At 44.6% G+C, this 18,365-nt stretch overlaps 2 protein-coding genes across 2 annotated transcripts; one reads left to right on the top strand and one right to left on the bottom strand.

The window, feature by feature from the left end:
- Positions 1-330: 330 nt before the first annotated feature.
- acin1a (apoptotic chromatin condensation inducer 1a) lies at positions 331-15,381 on the bottom strand. The gene is made up of 18 exons (XM_019864766.1): positions 15,209-15,381; positions 13,271-13,336; positions 12,480-12,591; positions 12,346-12,401; positions 9,375-12,179; positions 8,701-8,856; positions 8,480-8,559; positions 5,073-5,130; positions 4,690-4,729; positions 3,741-3,883; positions 3,527-3,670; positions 3,256-3,445; positions 2,811-2,956; positions 2,450-2,557; positions 2,261-2,368; positions 1,882-2,188; positions 1,710-1,810; positions 331-1,625 (listed from the first exon to the last, which is right to left on the bottom strand). Exons 1-18 carry the CDS (start codon positions 15,344-15,346, stop codon positions 1,290-1,292), a joined length of 5,094 nt encoding a protein of 1,697 aa, XP_019720325.1. The 5' UTR covers positions 15,347-15,381; the 3' UTR covers positions 331-1,289.
- Positions 15,382-15,997: 616 nt separating this feature from the next.
- Positions 15,998-17,830, top strand: cunh14orf119 (chromosome unknown C14orf119 homolog). Its single transcript, XM_019864763.1, has 2 exons — positions 15,998-16,805; positions 17,243-17,830. The coding sequence occupies exons 1-2, from the start codon at positions 16,362-16,364 to the stop codon at positions 17,414-17,416; spliced, it is 618 nt and encodes a 205-aa protein (XP_019720322.1). The 5' UTR covers positions 15,998-16,361; the 3' UTR covers positions 17,417-17,830.
- The last annotated feature ends 535 nt before the right edge of the window (positions 17,831-18,365 follow it).

Raw genomic sequence — 18,365 nt, 5'->3', positions numbered from 1 at the left:
CATCTCTGCTGTGGCAACAAACTGCAGAAAGTGTCGGTCTTGGATTTGGTCACCATCACTGGCATGGCAGGACTGGATATATATATATATATTTTGAAGGGGTCACGAAACGGAGCATGTGGTGAACGCCATCTTGTGGACTGTTGGTGTAATGGCACAGGCAGAACGTACCATCGTTCAACCACTAGAGGAGTTGGAATTACAGGACACGTTTGTATTAAAAAGACTAAGCATAGTATACTGTACTTCATTTGGACTAAAAAAGAAAAAAAAGTTTGACACACAACCTTAAATCGGGAAGAGGAAACAGAAAGTCAGACCAATACTTTCAAACTTTATCCATTTTTTTTTATTTGTACATTCACCACTGATAGGCGTAATCAGAGAAGAAATTTAAAAAAACAATCAAAAACAAAGCATTTGTACTAAAATGGTAAAATAAAAACAATATTAAAACTCATTGGCGAGAAAACTGAAAATAGTACAACCTCCCCTCAACGGCCTGTATAAGCCCAACATGGTGAGAGCGTCCGAGGACGCCAAGGGAAGGGAACAAACATAGATGAGATAATAATAAAGGAATCTGGTGCGACAGAAAAAGCGTCGCCTCCAGTCTCCAAGTAGAATTTTCTTTTTTTTTTTTCTTCTCCAAACAGCTGGAGAGAGGAACACTGCATTGCCTAAGATCAAAATACTCCAAAGCTGCCTCAGTTAAAAAGGTATGATTAAAGATGTCTGTACAGAATGCCACACGTTGGCCACATTTCAGCACACCTTCTGCAAAGAGACGAGCTTTCTCTTCCTCTGTCTCTCGAGGCAGGATGGCTGAGAAGATTGTTGGTTTCCATGCAGCAACAAGTCCGCCTCATCCAAAGTGCAAGCCTGTTAAATGCGGAGGCAAAGAGCAAATGATGGCACCAATACTTTCGGTCAGAAGGGGGAAGAGGATGATAAGGAATTACTCGGCATGCAGTATTGCTATACTGCGTGGAGGAGAGTCCCAAAAACAGTGATGCATGATGCAAATTCAAATGCATGAACACAATATACATCAAACCCTGACAAGGAGTGACACATACAACACTTGCACTTTTCTGGTCCCCTTTCCACACGTCTGCGCGTATATGTGTGTGTGTGTGTGTGTTCGTGTGCTTTGAGGTGAGAACTGAAAGAGGGGGTGACAAACGACATCGGGGTTGGTCCTTTGCTGGGTCTCAGTTGGAACAAAGTACACGAAGTGGAAGGCAAATGGAGGAGGGCGGGTTTCTCGAGACAGTTCCATCAGCTGATTAGCGCCGCCTGTCTCGCGGGTCGCTGCGGCTTCGGGAGCGTCTGGCGCCCCCTTCCCCGCTAGTCCCCGGCCTTCGGTAGCCATCCCTGTGTTTGTCAGCGTCCCTCTCCCTCTCCCTGTCCCTCTCTTTACCTCTGTCCCTGTCCCGCTCTCTCTCTCGGTCTTTGTCTTTCGCCCCCTCGCTCCGGTCTCCCGCTGCAAGCCCTCCTCCGCCTTTGCTTCTCTCCTTGCGCTCTTCTTTCCTTTTTTTCTCCTCCTCCTCCTGCTGCAGCTGTTTCAGTCGATTCTCGCGCTCCTTCATCCGCTCCGCTCTGGCGGCTTCCCTCTCGACAAACTGAAACGCAGACCAATGAGTGAGGGTCTCTGAGCAATGTTCTGTTCCAAGTGTGCGTGTGAGCTGAGACTGAGCGCTTCGTACCTGCTCATCGGTAAGTGGAAGCCAGTAGATGCAGGGGGCTGCTTTAGTTTTCCGAAAAAGATCATCAAGAAGTTTTGCAGGGGGTTCCTCGGCGGCTTTCTCTACATAAACGGACAATCATGCAAACAGTCAGGGGCTTGCACGTCGCGTCAATATGGCGTGCTGGCGTTACCTTTCTTTTCCGTCTTCTTCTCTTTGCTCTTTCCCCTCTCCTTGCGCCGTCTCTCCCTGGAGCGTGACCTCCGGGGACCTCCCTCTCCGTCGTTTCCGGGTTTCCCAAACTCCCGGACCTTGTCGCGGTCCCACTCGCGCTCTGAGCGCGCCTTTTCCCTGCGCTCCATTTCCCGCTCGCGTTCGGCCCACTGGTCTCGCTTGGGAAGGAGAGGAGGCAGGGCCGCTGCTTGAAAACGGTTGGAAGTCAGCCACTGCTCTTCCGTTCCAGGTTTCTCTGCTGCACCCAATCCTTTGTGGAAGTCCAGCTAGAAAGCACAGACATGATCAGGCGAACACGGATTTATATATGGTCCACCAAAAAAAAAAAAAAGACAAACCTCATCTTGCTGGCAGAAGTCTACGTTAAGAACTTTTGGGTTACTCTGAGGCCACTTGACTCCATGAAGAGCTTCTCGTGTTGCGATTGCCTCTTCGGAACTTGAGTACTAGACAGAGCAAGGTGCCTAAGTTTACTCTCATTTCAGCCATTGAGTGAAAAATCACACGCGCCATTAAAAATGCCTCACAGTGACATAGCAGTGAGATTTGATTTTGTCGATCCAAAAGCCGTCCTCCACCAGGGTGCCAGTTCTGCCCAGCAGTTCCTTCAGCTGCCCGAGAGTAAACGGCCTCACCTAAACAACATGAATGCACAACAAAGTCAGCCATACATTGCGATTCCAAACCAAGACTAAAACATTCATAGCGCACAGAACTCTGTCAACACTCAAAGATTTGAAAAAGCACAAAGTGCCATCTCGTTCCATCGAGACAACATTTTATGTAGTTTCTGAAATTTGGAGGGGTCCAATTAAACAAAATAAAAATACACAAGAGCACATAAATATGTTTATAAGTTTAGACTAAACTAAGCATTTGTTTTCTCACCAGGTTACTGATGTGAACAATGCTGGAAACTTTGCCACGTGGGGGAGACGGGTGCCGGGCGGTGCGGACGGGGTCGTCAATGGTGATGGAAACGCCCGTTCTTTGCTGGCTGAAGGAGCGACGAATGAGGGTGTCACCTGCGGCCACTAATGGAGGGAAAGGAAGAGAGTCTGTGTAGTGGTAGAAAATCCATCACCATCACACAATTTGTGGACAATTCAGAGGGCTAAATGGCACAGAAAAGTCGCTTCCTGATGCTGTGCAGACTCAGTAGATGCAAGCGTGCTGCCGCTCTGCTCTCAGCCACTGGTACTGTTGTTCGAAATAGGTGTGTGAACCTAGATTGTTTTTTTTTTTTTTTTTTGTTTGTTTATGTGGCTCTTGACATGGAGAGAAAGATAAGAGGAAAAGAAATAAAGTCAGGAAGGAAGGAAAGATGGATTACCATGACCAGTGTTGATTTCTCCATCTTGACTGGGCCGGGCTGGCGACTGTGTTTGCGTGTCTTCCATGGGTTTCTCTTCATGAGATTCGATCCTACTGTGGTTTCCCTGAATGTCATTTTGCTCCACGTTCTCACACCTCCTCCTCTTAGTCTGCTTCTGCCCATTCTCTTGGCTGTCCAAAGCCACCTCCTACAATCAAGAGACCAGGTTAACTCGTTGTCACTCGGCGAAGTAGCAAGAGGCACACATTCAAGTCGCCGAATACCCTACTTGGGTGACAGTGCGTCGAATCTGAAGGTCCTGCTCGGACGGCTCTTGATCTTCTTCCTCGGCTCCAGACAGAACAACTTCTTCAGGATGCAGGTCCACAACGGCGTCTTGGCCTACGCCCGGTCGGACGTCGGGGATCAGTGACTGGGAACAAAACACTTGGTCAGCGTTTTTCGGCCCGGAAGAAGCGTCAGTGAGGGTTTGCTGTTCGTACCTTGAGTGAATCTGTGGTGATGCTGATGGAAGGTTTCTTGGAAGTGACCACAGTGCTGGAACCCCACCTCCTCTTGCGACTACCTGCAGTCCCACCTTCCTGATCGCCATCAGTACTTCCCGGGCCCGGAGAGGTCTTACTACCTGCCAACGCAACAATAAATGGAGTCATACTCAAATCCGTTTTAGATGGAGCTCTTCATTTGCATAGGGAAGGAGGGAGCACAGCAAGCTCTCATGTGCAGCAGATCAACCATTTTGGGACCTGTTCTTGTCGGGTACACTTCAAAATGCACACGAGTGCGATTTGCAATGAGACCAAGATTTGCTCCAGCCTGCATGAGTTTCAGCCCATACGGAACTCAAGGTAGCATATGTTTAGACAGTGGATCTAATGTGAATATCTTTACTCGAGCATGTTTGCAGGTACTGTACGAGATATTCAGACATGCAATATTTGTTGCCTTTTGTTTAGATAGCAGCACATGCTCCCAGCAGATATATGAAGACAACTTTCTCAAGTAGTGCTTTTGAAGTGCACTCGGCGAATTGCTTGTGCATTGGCACCTGCCTGGTCCTCATATAATTACTGCGTTTACTAAGATAAACTGGAGGTGTGGGTAACAGGAAAACTAAAGGTTAAGATGCAAGTCTTAACTAGTTGTTTGGAGAAATGCTACTATGTGTTCTGCCTGGGGCACGAATGACACTTAAAAACAAAACTTTTCTTTAGGGGGAAAAAAATGTGATATTGAAAAGGCAGATTTTCAATCATAAACAGACAGACTTGCCAAGTACTTCAGTGAAGTCTTCTAAGTTTTACCCAAGCAAGTCACAGGTCTAACAATTGCCGATTTGAGTTCCCTGGCAGCAGACTGAATCTTTGATCGAATCTGTGCAATAGCAATAAATCAACACAGTAAAAAGAGATAAACAGACAATGTACGTACTGCTAAGAGAGATCTTCCGAGCTGAGAAGGCCTTGTGTGCCTGAAACACAGCAAGAAAGGTTGAACACAAAGGGTTAACGATAGGTTTCATTAAAAGCACACGCAGACGATAACAGGAAGTAAAAACACAGTAAATGAACCGTGATGAGCAAAATTCATAATAAAGATGTATTGGGCTGTGTTGGTTGTCGGGAGTCGTCATAAAAATTGTGTTTACTGCACGTGTTGTACAAAGAGGTCAGTTTGGTAGATTACATACAATAACGTGTATCTTTTGGCAGGGAAAGTGTTTCGTGGTTCACTCCGTGTTTGAGACTAGACTCTTTTGTCACAATACCCTATGATAGACAACGTGGATAAAAGGAATTCCACCGCCGTCTTACCTCCTCGGTGGACTCCACAAGCTTCTCTGACTCTTGCATAGCAGACTCGGCTCCCTGCCTGCATTCACATCAGCAGAAAATGAGAAGACACATGATTACATCGCTAGTAATGAAGCAAAATTACACGGTCGAGTAGGGAATTACAGAAAATTGTGGCGAGTGTATGAGCTCCTTCTGACTTGTATTACTGTACAAGTTTAATTCTATTCAACAGGTCACGGGGTAGATAGATGTTGCTTTAAACCTAGTGAATAACCTGCAGTACCACGATTTGACACTACAGCAAATGTTCCCGATGCCCGCCCTCCGGACGACTCAACGACGGCTAGAACTGAGACACATGAACTAAACGCTTGCGACGAAACGTGTCCTAAAACGGCAGCAAATAGCTAAGCACAAGCGTGAAAATGCGAGCCGATGTAATGCGTCCGCAGTCCGCCTCGCGCCCGGCTGCGTGTACCTGGGCCGAGACGAAAGGTTGCAAGGCGGTGACGCACGATGAGCAGAATGCTCCCATCTGCTGGTGTCACCTCAAGCGAGCACAGCAACAGCAGCAGCTGTAGCTGCGGCGGCGGCTGATCCAACTTTGCGACGCACACACACGACCAAATGCGGCGTCAAACGCGACACACAAACGGGGTGCCGCAGCGAGCGCTCCCTCCGTCGTACCTTCCACCCACCACAGGTTACTCCTTTCCGAACGCGTTTATGGCTGCTTCGGCGGCCGGTATGACCCGTCGGAGCCGACGACTTCGCCTGCCATTTGGCCGATCGAATTCGATCTTCAAAATATTTCCATCTTACACCGCCGATCGAGGAGCATCGAAGGTACCATAGTATGTCGCAAAGGGAAGAAAACGATTATTATGAATCAGGACCCACGTGTTGGCTTGAAGGCAGCCACGACTATTGCCTGATAGGAAATCCTTCAGCGGGGAAGTCAACATTTGTAGCTGAGCTAACGTGCCTTCCTTCCCACAAAATCACTGGTGGAAATGTCACCAATTAGTCTCTGTTACCGCTCCCCAAAAGTGACTCGTTGCTAGGGAAACTAACTATAGCGTTACTTTCAGGTACATTTTAAATGCTCAGGACCACAACCCCTCCAGAACAGAAGGTTAAATTCAAGTTTGTTCATTCAGGGGAAATTTCAATGAATTTGAAATTCAACAGTGTGCAGTACATACATCTATTTATAAATAATTGTCGATATGCTTACTGTTTTAGTTCCATCAATTAAAAATAACACTGTATGATTTAGAGCTTTCTTATTTATTGCACCTTCATGAGTGTCGATATACAAACCCAATTCCAATGATGTTGGGACTTGAATAAAAACAGAATGATTTGCTCATCATCTTAAACCTGCATTTAATTGAATCAGCGACAAAGACAAGATATCTAATGTTTCAACTGATAAACCTGATTGTTTCGGGCAAATAATCAATAACTTAGAATATGATGGCTGCAGTATGTTCCAAAAACACTGTGTTTCATCACCTTTCCTTTTACAACACTCAATATTAACATTTGGGAACTGAGAACACTAATTATTGAAGCTTTATAGGAGGAATACTTTCCCATCCTCGCTTGATGTATGAATTGGTTGATCAACAGACGAGTCCTATCTCTCATTTCATAAGCAGCCACACTTTTTCAATGGGGGACAGGTCTGGACTTTTGGCTGGCCAATCCAGTAATCCCCATCTTTTACTACGAAGCCACGGCGACAATGTTCGAAAGACAAGCAAAAAAGACATTACTTGGATGGAAAGATATGTTTACCCCAAACCTGTATGTAACTTTCAGCATTAATTGTGCCTTAAGAGATGTGCATGGGCACTGAGAGACCCCCATAACATCACAGATGCTGGCTTTTGAACAATGCACTGATGACAATCTTGATGGTCTTTTTCCCCATTGGCCTGAAGGACACAACGCCCATGATGTCCAAAATGTGGACTCATCAGACCACAGCACACTTTTCCACTTTGCCTCAGTCCATCCCAGATGAGAAGTGTTTCTGAGTCTTGTTGATAAATGGCTTTTGCTTGACATGGTAGTTTTACCTTGCATTGAAAGACATAGCACCAAACTGTTTTAACTGACAATGGTTTTCTCAGTCTCTGATGTTGAGCACATGTGGCAGTATTCTTTACACCGTGATGCTGCATTTTTTTAAATCACTGTGCCACCTGAGGCATCGAAAGTCCCTTGCATTCAATGTTAGAGTCTGGCATCAAATCCAAAATGTGGGAATATTTGCACAAAAACATCACAACGTTCATCTGTCACATTAAATATCTTGTCTTTGTAATGTACACTGTTCTCCTCATCGTCTCGGTTGTTGTTCCTGCATGCCAGTCACTGCTTAGTTTTTTTTCAGCCACAGATTTTTTTTCTTTTTTGCTGGGGGGGAATCCAGAGATGTTTCGCACAATTTGAGGTCAATGGAGCTGATTTTTGGTGCGGAAACCGGAGTTAAACTGGTGGAGCCGAGGATAAGGAGAGACGCCGACGCGTATTTGGAAGTGAGAGTCGCCGCTTTGAACTGAAGCTGATCTAAAATTGACAGAAGTTGTAAACCAATTTCTTTTCTCGTCAATGGCCACTACAGCTTCTTCTTCAGTTTCAAACTTAGCTTGTAGCTGACGTGTGGGGCGTCAGGCACGTTTTGAGCAGGACGTCTCGGATCCACTGGGGAAAGGAGACTTTGATTGTCTCCTCTTTCATCTAGAACGGCTTCAAGCACCAAGGCGTATGCATGAATAGTTCTGACTGTTTTATGTTATGTGTTCAATTTTATTATTTTTATGTTCACTGTTCTGTAAAGCGCTTTGCTACAGCTGCAGCTGTTGTGAAAGCGCTATATAAATAAATATGTATTGTATATTGTTTAGTTCTAGGGTCACAGCAAAGTGGCTGGCTTGGTCACCGTTGCTTACCAGGCCCTCACCCGCAGACGTAATCAATGCAGTATTGGATCGACACACTTTTTTTTTAACCTTCATTTGACAAGCAATGCTGTGTTTATACATGAACCAATCACATAAAAATTGTGTTATTATTCACCTTATTTGGTGTGAACATTTGTGCTTGTTTTTGTTAATAATAAATCAAATGAACTAATTAGAAGAACAAGAGGAGGGTGAGCATAAAAGTGAGGTTGGCATCTGTGGCGGGGCTGTCCACCGCAGCGGAATGCAGACAGCCACGTCTCCTTTGGGAGATTATTTACTTCTGATTATGATTTTAGATTACTCCCGTAGGGGCGAAATGAACGATTTGGTGAAGTAATCTTTCGCAAGATTCCTTTCAATGACCTGATGTACACTAAAACAGATACACGTGCATTAGGTTCATTTGACGTTTCAGTGATCTCACTCTACCAAGATATCAAAGCAAACCTTTGTGCATCCTTTTCCTCCGGTCCTTTGGCATCTTTCCTTTTCATCTCGTCTCCGGTGGTTGTTTCAATAAATGGTTTCTGGGATGTTAAGGGACACCAGCATGTTTAAATTATGAAACAAGGGGAATGTAAAGGCACCCATTAGATAAGGAGAACCATTAATTGGAGGGAAAATGCCATCAAGAAAAATGAATGATTTTAGGAATTAGACCCACTGACCTTGGCCTGACTCGCTTCATCATCTCCTGCACTGGTCTTCTCGACAGACCTCTCTCTTTTGTGAGGGGAAGCCTTTTGCGTTTCTTTGAGACTGGCCTCTTCAGCCACAGCAGTCACTCTACACTGTGGTGAAGCACTTCTGTCAAGTTTTCCTTCCTAAAAGCAAACGGCAGATAAATGACATCGGGGGCAACATTTCCGACCTGTGCATTCCTGTACCGGCATTGAAAACTCATTTTATGCTTTATATTGGATCCAAAACCAAAATTGGTTATTTGGTTTTGTGAGGCTCCAGAGCGCCAACATCATATCTGCAAACTAGTGGCTGTTAAAAATCTAAATTGGTTCTCCTTATTAGTTTCCCGAAGCACTCAACATGACTTGAACAAGCCAGCATTGTGTTCAAGATCTTGCTCCCAGGAGATGTAATAGGAAAAAAAAAATGACAGGACCATGACAACATTTTAAGACGGTGCATCTCATTCATGATTTTGAACCTGCGTAACCGATCAACTTGAACTCGTGCCAGTAATATTGTGTTTCTGTGCAACGTCTCTAGTTTATACGCAACCAAACTGAAATTGGTAACTGTAAAATAATACCCGACTCAAGGGACCATGCTGCAAATTGGCTGTTTAAAGGTCAAGAAAAATGGTTCGGCGTGGAATGCCTACCCTTCTATTTCTTGACGTGGAGATTTTCTCAAGAGAAGAGGAGGATGAGGAAGAAGAGCGAGATGATGAGGACCCAGAATCAGATTCAGAGGAAGCAGAATCATGAGAGGATGAACGTTTTCCTCTTCTCTGTACAGCATTTACTGGGCCTGCAGGAACTTTGATTTGATCCGCATCTTTTAATTTCTTGGTCATTTCCTTGGCAGGCTCATTATGCCTCACCGAATCCTCTTTGTCCTTGTCCTCTAATACTTGATTCGTAAAACCTTCTTTGGAACTTGTTTTTTGGTGCAAAGCAGACTCTTCCTCAGACTGGCTGCCCACCTGACCCAGTGCTTTACTACTAACTTCCTGTTCCTGTTCTGCAGAGGTTTCACTTTCTTGCCGTTCTCCAAAACTGGTCGGGGTGGAGGAAAGTGACACCTGAGACGGCGGGGGTGTATCGGAGAAGGTACGATGCCGCTTGATGACCATGGCGTTAGTAGAGCAGGCCTGAATCAGGGAGTCTCTTGCAAACGGGAATTTCTTCAATGATGACTGCGGAGATGACAGTGTTGACCTTGATTCTGCTGCATGGGATTCACTCGGTGTCATTGGAGCTTTGGCATCTTCCTGGACTACTGCCTCTGTTTCTTTAGCTGGTCCTGTGAAAAGGGGAGCAGTGGAAAGGGCAAAACCAGGCTCACTACCACATATGGCTGGAGGGAATTCATTGTCTAACTCCTTGGCAGGTTTCTTCTCTAAAATGCCCTGTTCACTAGGACTTTCCTTGACTATTTTGTCCTCAATCCTATTTTCAAGAGTTGCATTTGAAGCTTGTCTCTCGTCCTTCCTATCAAGATTTAATCTTCCTTGCTCCTTTAGTCTATCACTCTCCAATTTTTGCGCTATGCGCTCTTGCTCTACACGGGTTCTCTCTAGATGCTCTTTCTCGAGGAGCTCTTGTTCTACACGTGCTCTCTCTAGGCGCGCTTGCTCCAGGCGCTCCTGCTCCAGACGCTGCTGCTCCAGGCGCTCCTGCTCCAGGCGCTCCTGCTCCAGGCGCTCCTGCTCCAGGCGCCCCTGCTCCAGACGCTCCTGCTCCAGGCGCTCCTGCTCTAGGCGCTCCTGCTCCAGGCGCTCCTGCTCCAGGCACGCCTGCTTTAATTGTACTCTCTCAAGACGCCTTTTTTCAAGACGTTCTTGCAATAGATGTGCTTTCGCTAGACATTCTTTCTCTAGACGTTCTTGCTCTAAGGCTCTCTGTTTTTCTGTACGCTCAAGCTCCAAGGCTTTTTCTTTTTCTAGTCGCTCAAGCTCTAAAGCTCTCTCTCGTTCTTTCTGCTCTTTCAAGGCTTCCTCCCTCTCCTTTCTCTCTTTCTCTAAAGCCTTTTCCTTCTCCAGCCTCTCTTGCTCTATTTTTTTCCTTTCCAAACGTTCCTGTTCCAATATCCTTTCTCTCTCAATCCGTTCTTTTTCTTTTCTCTCTGCCTCCAAAGCCTTTTCTCTTTCTAACTTTTCTTTCTCAAGAGCCTTTTCTCTTTCCTCTCGTTCCCGTTCCAAAGCCTGTATTCTTTCTAACTCCGCTTGCCTCTCTCGCTTTTCCCTCGCCTCTGTTTCCCGCTGGAGACGTTCTTGCTCTAAGGCCCTTTGCTTTTCAAGTTCCCTTTGCCGCTCTAGCTCTAGCGCTCGCTCTCTTGCCATGGTTTGCTCTCGCTCTTCCTGCTGCTGAGCCAAAGCTTGTTCCCTCTCCAGCCTCTCTCTTTCTGCTGCTAGTTTCTTTTCCAACCGCAAAGCTTCTTGTTCTTTTCTTTCTAAGGCTTGCTGATGCTCAAATCTCTCGATTTCCTTTCGTTCCTGCTCAAGAGCGTTTTTGCGCTCGTCCTCCAATGCTCGTTCTTGCTCAAGACTTCTAAGCCTTTCTTGTCTTTGTAGCTCAAGGGCCTTTTCTGCCCTCTCTTCCGTTGTGGAAGTCTTAAGCACACTCACAGGAATATGACTATGGGCCGAATGTGTTCCGATGACACCCTGATTGATGGCCGTTATCATGGAAATTGGCACATGGCCTGCAGCGGTAGCCGAAGAGAGGTCCTCAACATGTTCTGTGCCACAAAATGAGGTGGCCATTGGCAAATTGCTCTCTTTCTGACCTCCTTCCCCATGACCATCAGGCCAACTGGTTCCAGAGAAAGCGCCTTCCGATTCCATTTTACGGGCCAAAAGAGTTAATGGGCCAGGTTTACGATCCACATGTCCACTCCTCTGCGGCTCTGGGCTGCTACTGGGGCTATCGCTGCTCGAAGAACCAGAGCTGGAGGTACTGGGTGAGTGCCTTGCTGGGGGTACATCTGGACTAGGGGGGCTCTGTTTCGGGGTGTCGGGCAAGGAGAAAGATAACTCTGGAGGTGGCGATGGAGGAGGGGTTGGCTGGCGGAGTTGAGGAGATAAAAGGGAAGGCATGTGCTGCGGCTGCTGGGGTTGACGAGATGCTCCACACCTCTCCCGAGTGGAGGGCCCTCTGGCTGGTTGTCTCGGAGTTCGTCTGCGAATGTTACTGCCCCAGTCATCATCATTGTCACCATCCTCCTCGCCGTCCTCACTATCATCATCGTCACTTTCAGCTGGGAAGTCACTGGCCGCAGAACTCTTCTCCGGTTGGTGCTCATTGCCAGGAATGTGCATCGTAATTGACCCAGAAGCAGGAGGAGTGGACTTGTGAGCTTCCTGTTTGCTATTAGCTTCTCCCTCGTTTACGGCAGCAAACCGGATCTCTCCGTCAGAGGGGCCGGGTGTTTTGTACTGCTCAGCCGAGGCTTGGGTCACATCCTAATGAGAAAAAAATGTTGTGCAGTGACATCATTACAATCTTTAAGCTTGATTTCCACTGGCAGTCTTTTTCTTTTTCATTTTTTAATCACATTTTAGAGAACAATTACCACATGTTTTGAAACAGATTCAATTGACAACAACATGGTGGGAAAAAATGTCTGACCTGGTCTTGCGGAGGACACGCAACACTGTTATTAACATCTTTGTGTTCCTCTTGCTCTGTTTACAAAAGGTAAATAAATTAAAACTGGCATCATCATTAACATATCTGCCCTGAGAAATTGCAATTTCACCTACCGTTAGTGTCATTGGCTTCCCGGGCCTCTCTCTCCAGACGTTGCCGCAAGAGCTCCTGTTGTTTAGCCAGATACTGTTTGATGAAGCTATTCTGGCTCATTTCCTCACCAATCTAAATGTCGAAAGGTTAATGACAACAGGCTGAAAATCATTTGGAATCTCATCATATACTTATCAAGACAATGACAAAAATACACTTGTTAAAGGGGGGAGTGAGGGGTGAAAAAACAAAATAACACTTTGTCACACAGCGGTTGTTAAAACTGCATGATGTGACGACTTGCACTCAATGCAACTCTTCCCACCGACGTATAAGTTTGGTCATTTTTGGTTTGAGTGGTTATCCTTGGAGACTGGAAAGGGACGGAGGGAAATCGACGTCGACCACATGATTTTCAGGTGATCCGGTATCGGGTGAAAAAGATTGCTCACATTATTTTCAGAACATTGAAATGTCACAAAGCTACAAAATAATCAAATATCTTGTCAAATACAACAGTAGTAGCTTAGTTTTATATGGGACAATGGTACTTTTTTTTTTTTTGGTAGCGATGCAGTCAGTATGACACGCACACGCATCTTGTCCCCAGCGCACAGCTCTCCTGCAGCCAAAGACAGAGTGGCAAGGCTTTCTCTCCCTATACAGCGCTCTATCTTTTTGTTATGTTGAGAAAAAACGTGGAAAAACTAGTAGGCTAGATGAGTGTATTTCTGTGATCTCACATAATTTTGCATGTGAATATGTTGATACTCTGTTGTGGAACGACACTGTCAATTCTTGTAACACTCGCCTGAGAGTTTGGTTGCAGTCCAACATGAGCAGTGGAGGTCTTCTGCAGATTCTCCAGCATGAGAGCCTGTTATTGAAAAGAGATACATATTGGTTGGGTACTCTGAGATGCATTGCACAGTAACGAGCAAAAAAGACAAACCAGAGTTTTACCAAGCCTAACACTATCTGTGAAGAGTTAGAATTAGAAGCGGTTTGTAAATGGACGGCACTCCATGTGCCGTCCATTTACTAAGTTTTGATGACATATGTAAACAAACATGTAAATTGCGGGAGATCAAGTCTGGAAACAACGATGGTATCTAAGGCTGGGGAAAAAGAATAAAACAAATAACTTGACGACAAAAAATAGTCGACGCAAAACAAACTAATAATTTTAAACACATATTTGCCATGCTCGGAACCATGTTGAGCGGCTCAGTCCTTCAGTCAGTGAGGGCTTGCTTGGAATATTACTGGAAGATGCTAAATATTTGTGGTCACTTCAAACTAAAAAAAGGACTAAAGTTTCATGTCATTGCAGTAAGCTAGATCTGAGGTCACTTGGAGGCGAGAACACAGGAAGGTATACATGATTACAACCAGGCTGGCTAGCGCATTCTATGATAGTGAAGGCAGGATTTTGTTTTAACTCATTAAATCATTACTTACAGTTGGAGGGGATTTCCTGAATAAGTAAAAAAGATTTGTTCGTAACAGCCCTGATCATGTCCATTTCATTTGTCAAATGATAAGTCAGAGTAACTATCGTGACCGGCCTATCCTCACTATAAAACAATCTGATGTTCACCCATAGACACTTCCAAGAAGTGCAAACCATGTTCGTACATATCAGAGAAATGTTTAATGGTTTTAAATATCAGTGTGTCAGGGTGAACGGTGGCATTCAGTTGGGTCCTCAGCAAGACCCTTTAACGCTATTCAGCGTTTCCTATCCACCTTCCTGGGTGTGTTGTATCGGAAGGGCATTAGGCATACAAACTGTGCCAAACATATCATGCGACTAACTCGCTGTGGAGAGCCCTGACTAAAACTAAGCCAAAACAAAGGCGGTATTTGCCACAGGAAATCAACATCTGGCACCACTAAGAGATTCTTGAATGAAAATCAAAGAATTGATGTAAATTATGTGGGTTTTATTGTCTATGAGACAACTAATGTTCTTGCATTGTTCAACTCCCACAATGTATTTCCAACATGAAAAAAGAGCCAACAGTGCAGAGAAACGTAAAAGCAGAAGGAACCGCCATTTGTTCATTTGTAGGCGCATTTCTGATGTCAGATGAATTGCCAACCCGTCTTATGAAAAAGAAAATCATGTGAACGATAAGATTTGGGTGGTTGATGACCAGGAGAAAAGTAAACAAACCAGCTCGTCAAAGACCTACGGCAGCTCAAACGCCTCAAACAGATTTTTAAAATTCACAGACCTTAAGTCGTCAGTACATAGCGACAAGTAACAATTCAAAACGACGACTTCGATCATAACTTAATAGTCTTTATTTACGTGTTAAGTTGGGAAATTAGCATAGCATAGCTGCAAACTATTAGCCTGGCTCTCCGATGCTTCAGACAGACACTGTAAACAGCAGAAATCCAGAGGCCACTGCTAAACTCACGACGTTAGCCAAAATAGCTAATGAGCTAACAGGGAAACATCACCCTCAACACACATTTCGAGATGTGCACTCAAGTTGACTTAACTATTTCTTCCAATGACCAGTACGCTCACCGACACGGAACGCACTCCTAAGAAACAGCACAGACAAAATAGAGGCAAAACGCAATCTAGTGGAAATGATTAAACGTCAAACTCCAGCTACTACGCTGTTCAACAGTAACGATACTCGGATGTCGGGCCTCGAGAAAGCATCAGCCCGTCTCATCGTTATCCTGAACTCGCAGCAATGGTGGCCGCAAAACTCGCAGTGTAACTCACCCCTTTGAGTCTTTTGACAAGAGCATTCTTTTGTCCGCTTTTAGACAGTCCCCTTTCCTCAAGAGCAGCTTTTAAATCTGCAACACGAAGAGACTGGAGCGGTCTCCCGTCCAGGGTTACGTCTTCGAGGTCCGCCATTTTCCGTTCCTCTGGACCGATTCCAGCGAGAGCGTCGAGCAACGCCCTCCGACAGACGACGTCAACGCCGACAACTTCCTCCATTCGATATAAAAAGTACATTTGTCCCTTTTGATTTCCCTCATTACACATTTTAAATCCACATTTCTGTTTTTTTTTTAAATTTCGGTTTATAATATAATAGTACATGAAGCCAACGACCGTGTGTGCGTAATTTCTTCGCAGTTTTGATACTTTCGAAGGTCAATGTCGGTTTGCAACTTCCACGTTAGTTTGAATTTCCTCTCAATTACATAAACACTTCACAGTACTATTAATTACAATTTGCAAAATTTATCCGTGAATATTTACCCCCAAATTTGTGCAATTCAGTCCATCCTTTTTCTTTACCACAAATCATATCTTTCAAAGTCACTGCTGGGCCTGGATCATATCATGGATGGATGGATGATGGCGAGTGCGAGAGAGAAAGAGCATAGGTTATTATTAAGTATAACATGTGAGAGAGATGAACTAGTTAAAAGAGAAATATAATTATATAATATATATAATTAATTATATTTAATACAGGAGACACCTAATATAAGAAGGATAAACATAATTATTTTGATTTGGGATTTCAAAAATCCTTTGCAAATCCAAACTCTTTTGTTCATTTGTTTATTTTCAAATGACCAGTTTCGATAGCAAGAGAAAGCAGTAATCATTGGAGATCAATGGGTGGCGGTAACGCACCATTACAGTTTGAAAAACTCCGTTAAACACAGTGAAGAAGAACGGCCGAAGAATCCCACAGACGGCTTCTCTTTAAATATGACAATTAGTCTATCTAAGGTGGGTAATATAGATGCGTTCAGGCAAAAAGGTACTTCCTATTCATGGTTGCCTGTTAAACGTACAACTTATGTTATACAAACCCAAAGACTTCCCCAGTCGGTTGGCACTGCCGATTAATTTTAAGTAGATAAGTCGCTTCTTGCTCTTCTCATGTTGAACCCAAACAGCCTGTCCAAAGATGTCATGGTTCAATTGCGTCAGTCAAAACTCGGACCACCAGCTGCAATTTTCCACCGACAGTCGTACAATGTCGGCCACAGAGGGCTTCTGTGCTTCTTCCCGCTCCCGGCTCAGGGGGGCTCCGACGGCTGCGGCGTCACCCACCGTGGCAACACAAGACTGTCCCGGCTTCTCGTCTCGCGGGCCAGAGGGCTTTCCCTCGACACCCGAATGTGTCGCCGGGCCTCCCACCCTTGAGAATCTGACATGCGGGTCTCCGAGCGGAGGCCAGATCGGAGAGCCGGTTCCCATCTCTTATGTGAGCCTCCAGGAGCAAAGGTGCGTCCTAAGCTGGTTCCAGGGCTGGACTCCCTCTCAGCGGGAGAGATTTTTGCAGGACCTGGTGGCCAAAGCCGTGCCCGGGAAGGTTTGCACCCTTCTCGACTCTCTCAGTACTCTTCAGGTAACGGCACTGCCACGCGATGTACACCCAGTCGTCTTTACTGTTCAAATGCGTCATTTAAGAATTGGAGGACGATTTTTGGCAGTGTGTAAATTGTTGGGAAAATTGAGAATTTTTAAAAATGTATTTTAACCAACATATAGATTCATCCAACTCAACCATCAGTCACTATTTTTTACTTTTTATGTATGAAGTGCAAGAAAAGGAAAAAATATGGAATCGCTCAATTCTGAGAGGAAAAATGTTGGAGTCGTAAATATTACAGTTAGAGCTACGCTTCATCTCAGGATGACTCTAATTTACACAATAAGTGCATGTTTTTATGTTTGTTGGCTGGATTATTTGTAATTTAATGGAGGATACAGAAAATGTCCTCCGCTTCCTGAATGACCCACAACTATTCCTTAACTTCTTCTCCTTTTTGCACTTTTGTCAAGGTCAAGGACAGACTACCAAACATATTTGAATGCCAGCTACGCCTGTGGACACAGTGGTTTGAGTCTTGGGGAGAAGAAGAGCGCAATCATTTCTTACACGTACTGGAAGAGAGGGATGCCACATTTGTTGCCCACTTTTACAACTGTGTAGCGGCTACTGCGGGCAGAGACTGAGTCATGATTGCATCTTGAAACGCATACAAGGACAATAAGCAAAAATGAATGTGCATTGGTATCATGGCCACTTCACCGGAAAGAGAAATACATGTTGGTGTGAGGTGTAACCGTTATCTTGAATAGACTCCTGAGCATTGTGACCAACTTTTAAAAAGTCTTTCGTAAACCAATTCTTCAGGGAAACTTCACACACACACACACACTAAAAAAAATGTATTTATTATACCCCCGCCCTTTTTTTTCCAAACTAATGAGCATTTTGTTAAATATTGTACTTCATACTGGATGATTGGAGCTCTCGGTATAATCGCTGCGTGATAATGTTATGTTTTGACTACCCTGATTTATGTACCGGATATGGGGTTGACATTTTTTGAAAAGTTGCACAAATAAACAATATACTTCATTGTACCAGTGAGTTTTGTGTTTTATGTTTGAGCCTGCTATAAAAATGTGATGCATAGGTTCCAAATGCCTTCAAGACTTTTTCTTAGTTAAGCTTTAGTTTGTGATATTTGTTTTTCAAAGAATCTTTTTTAAAAATGTCAAATGTATGAGTTTATATTTCCCAACAATGAGTTTTGCCATCGCAACCCACAGTTGACTATAGGAAATACTCACACAAATTTAACAGTGTGCACAGTCTAGCTCAGGGGTGGGCAAGCTGCGGGATGTGTGCACACATTCTGAGAGGCGATTCAATTTATTTTCCCAAATATTTTTTTTTCAATCATTTTTGGGCGGAGGAAATTCTAAACATGTTTGTACAACTCCAGCGGAGCCCCACATTCTTGCCAGAATTCTGTATAAGGCAGGGGTGGTAATTAATTTTGCAAAGGGGCCACGTGAGAAACTGGAATGCTTGCCACGGGGCAACATTAACATTTGAGAACATAAATGTTGTGCACCAAACGACAACTCATTAAACGTTACTAGCCAGGAGTCC

Source organism: Hippocampus comes, unplaced genomic scaffold (genome assembly GCF_001891065.2).
Source record: "Hippocampus comes isolate QL1 unplaced genomic scaffold, H_comes_QL1_v1.1 scaffold285, whole genome shotgun sequence".
Classification (NCBI taxonomy): domain Eukaryota; kingdom Metazoa; phylum Chordata; class Actinopteri; order Syngnathiformes; family Syngnathidae; genus Hippocampus; species Hippocampus comes.
Note: the sequence above shows the minus strand (reverse complement) of the source record. Positions and strands in the feature narration are given on the sequence as shown.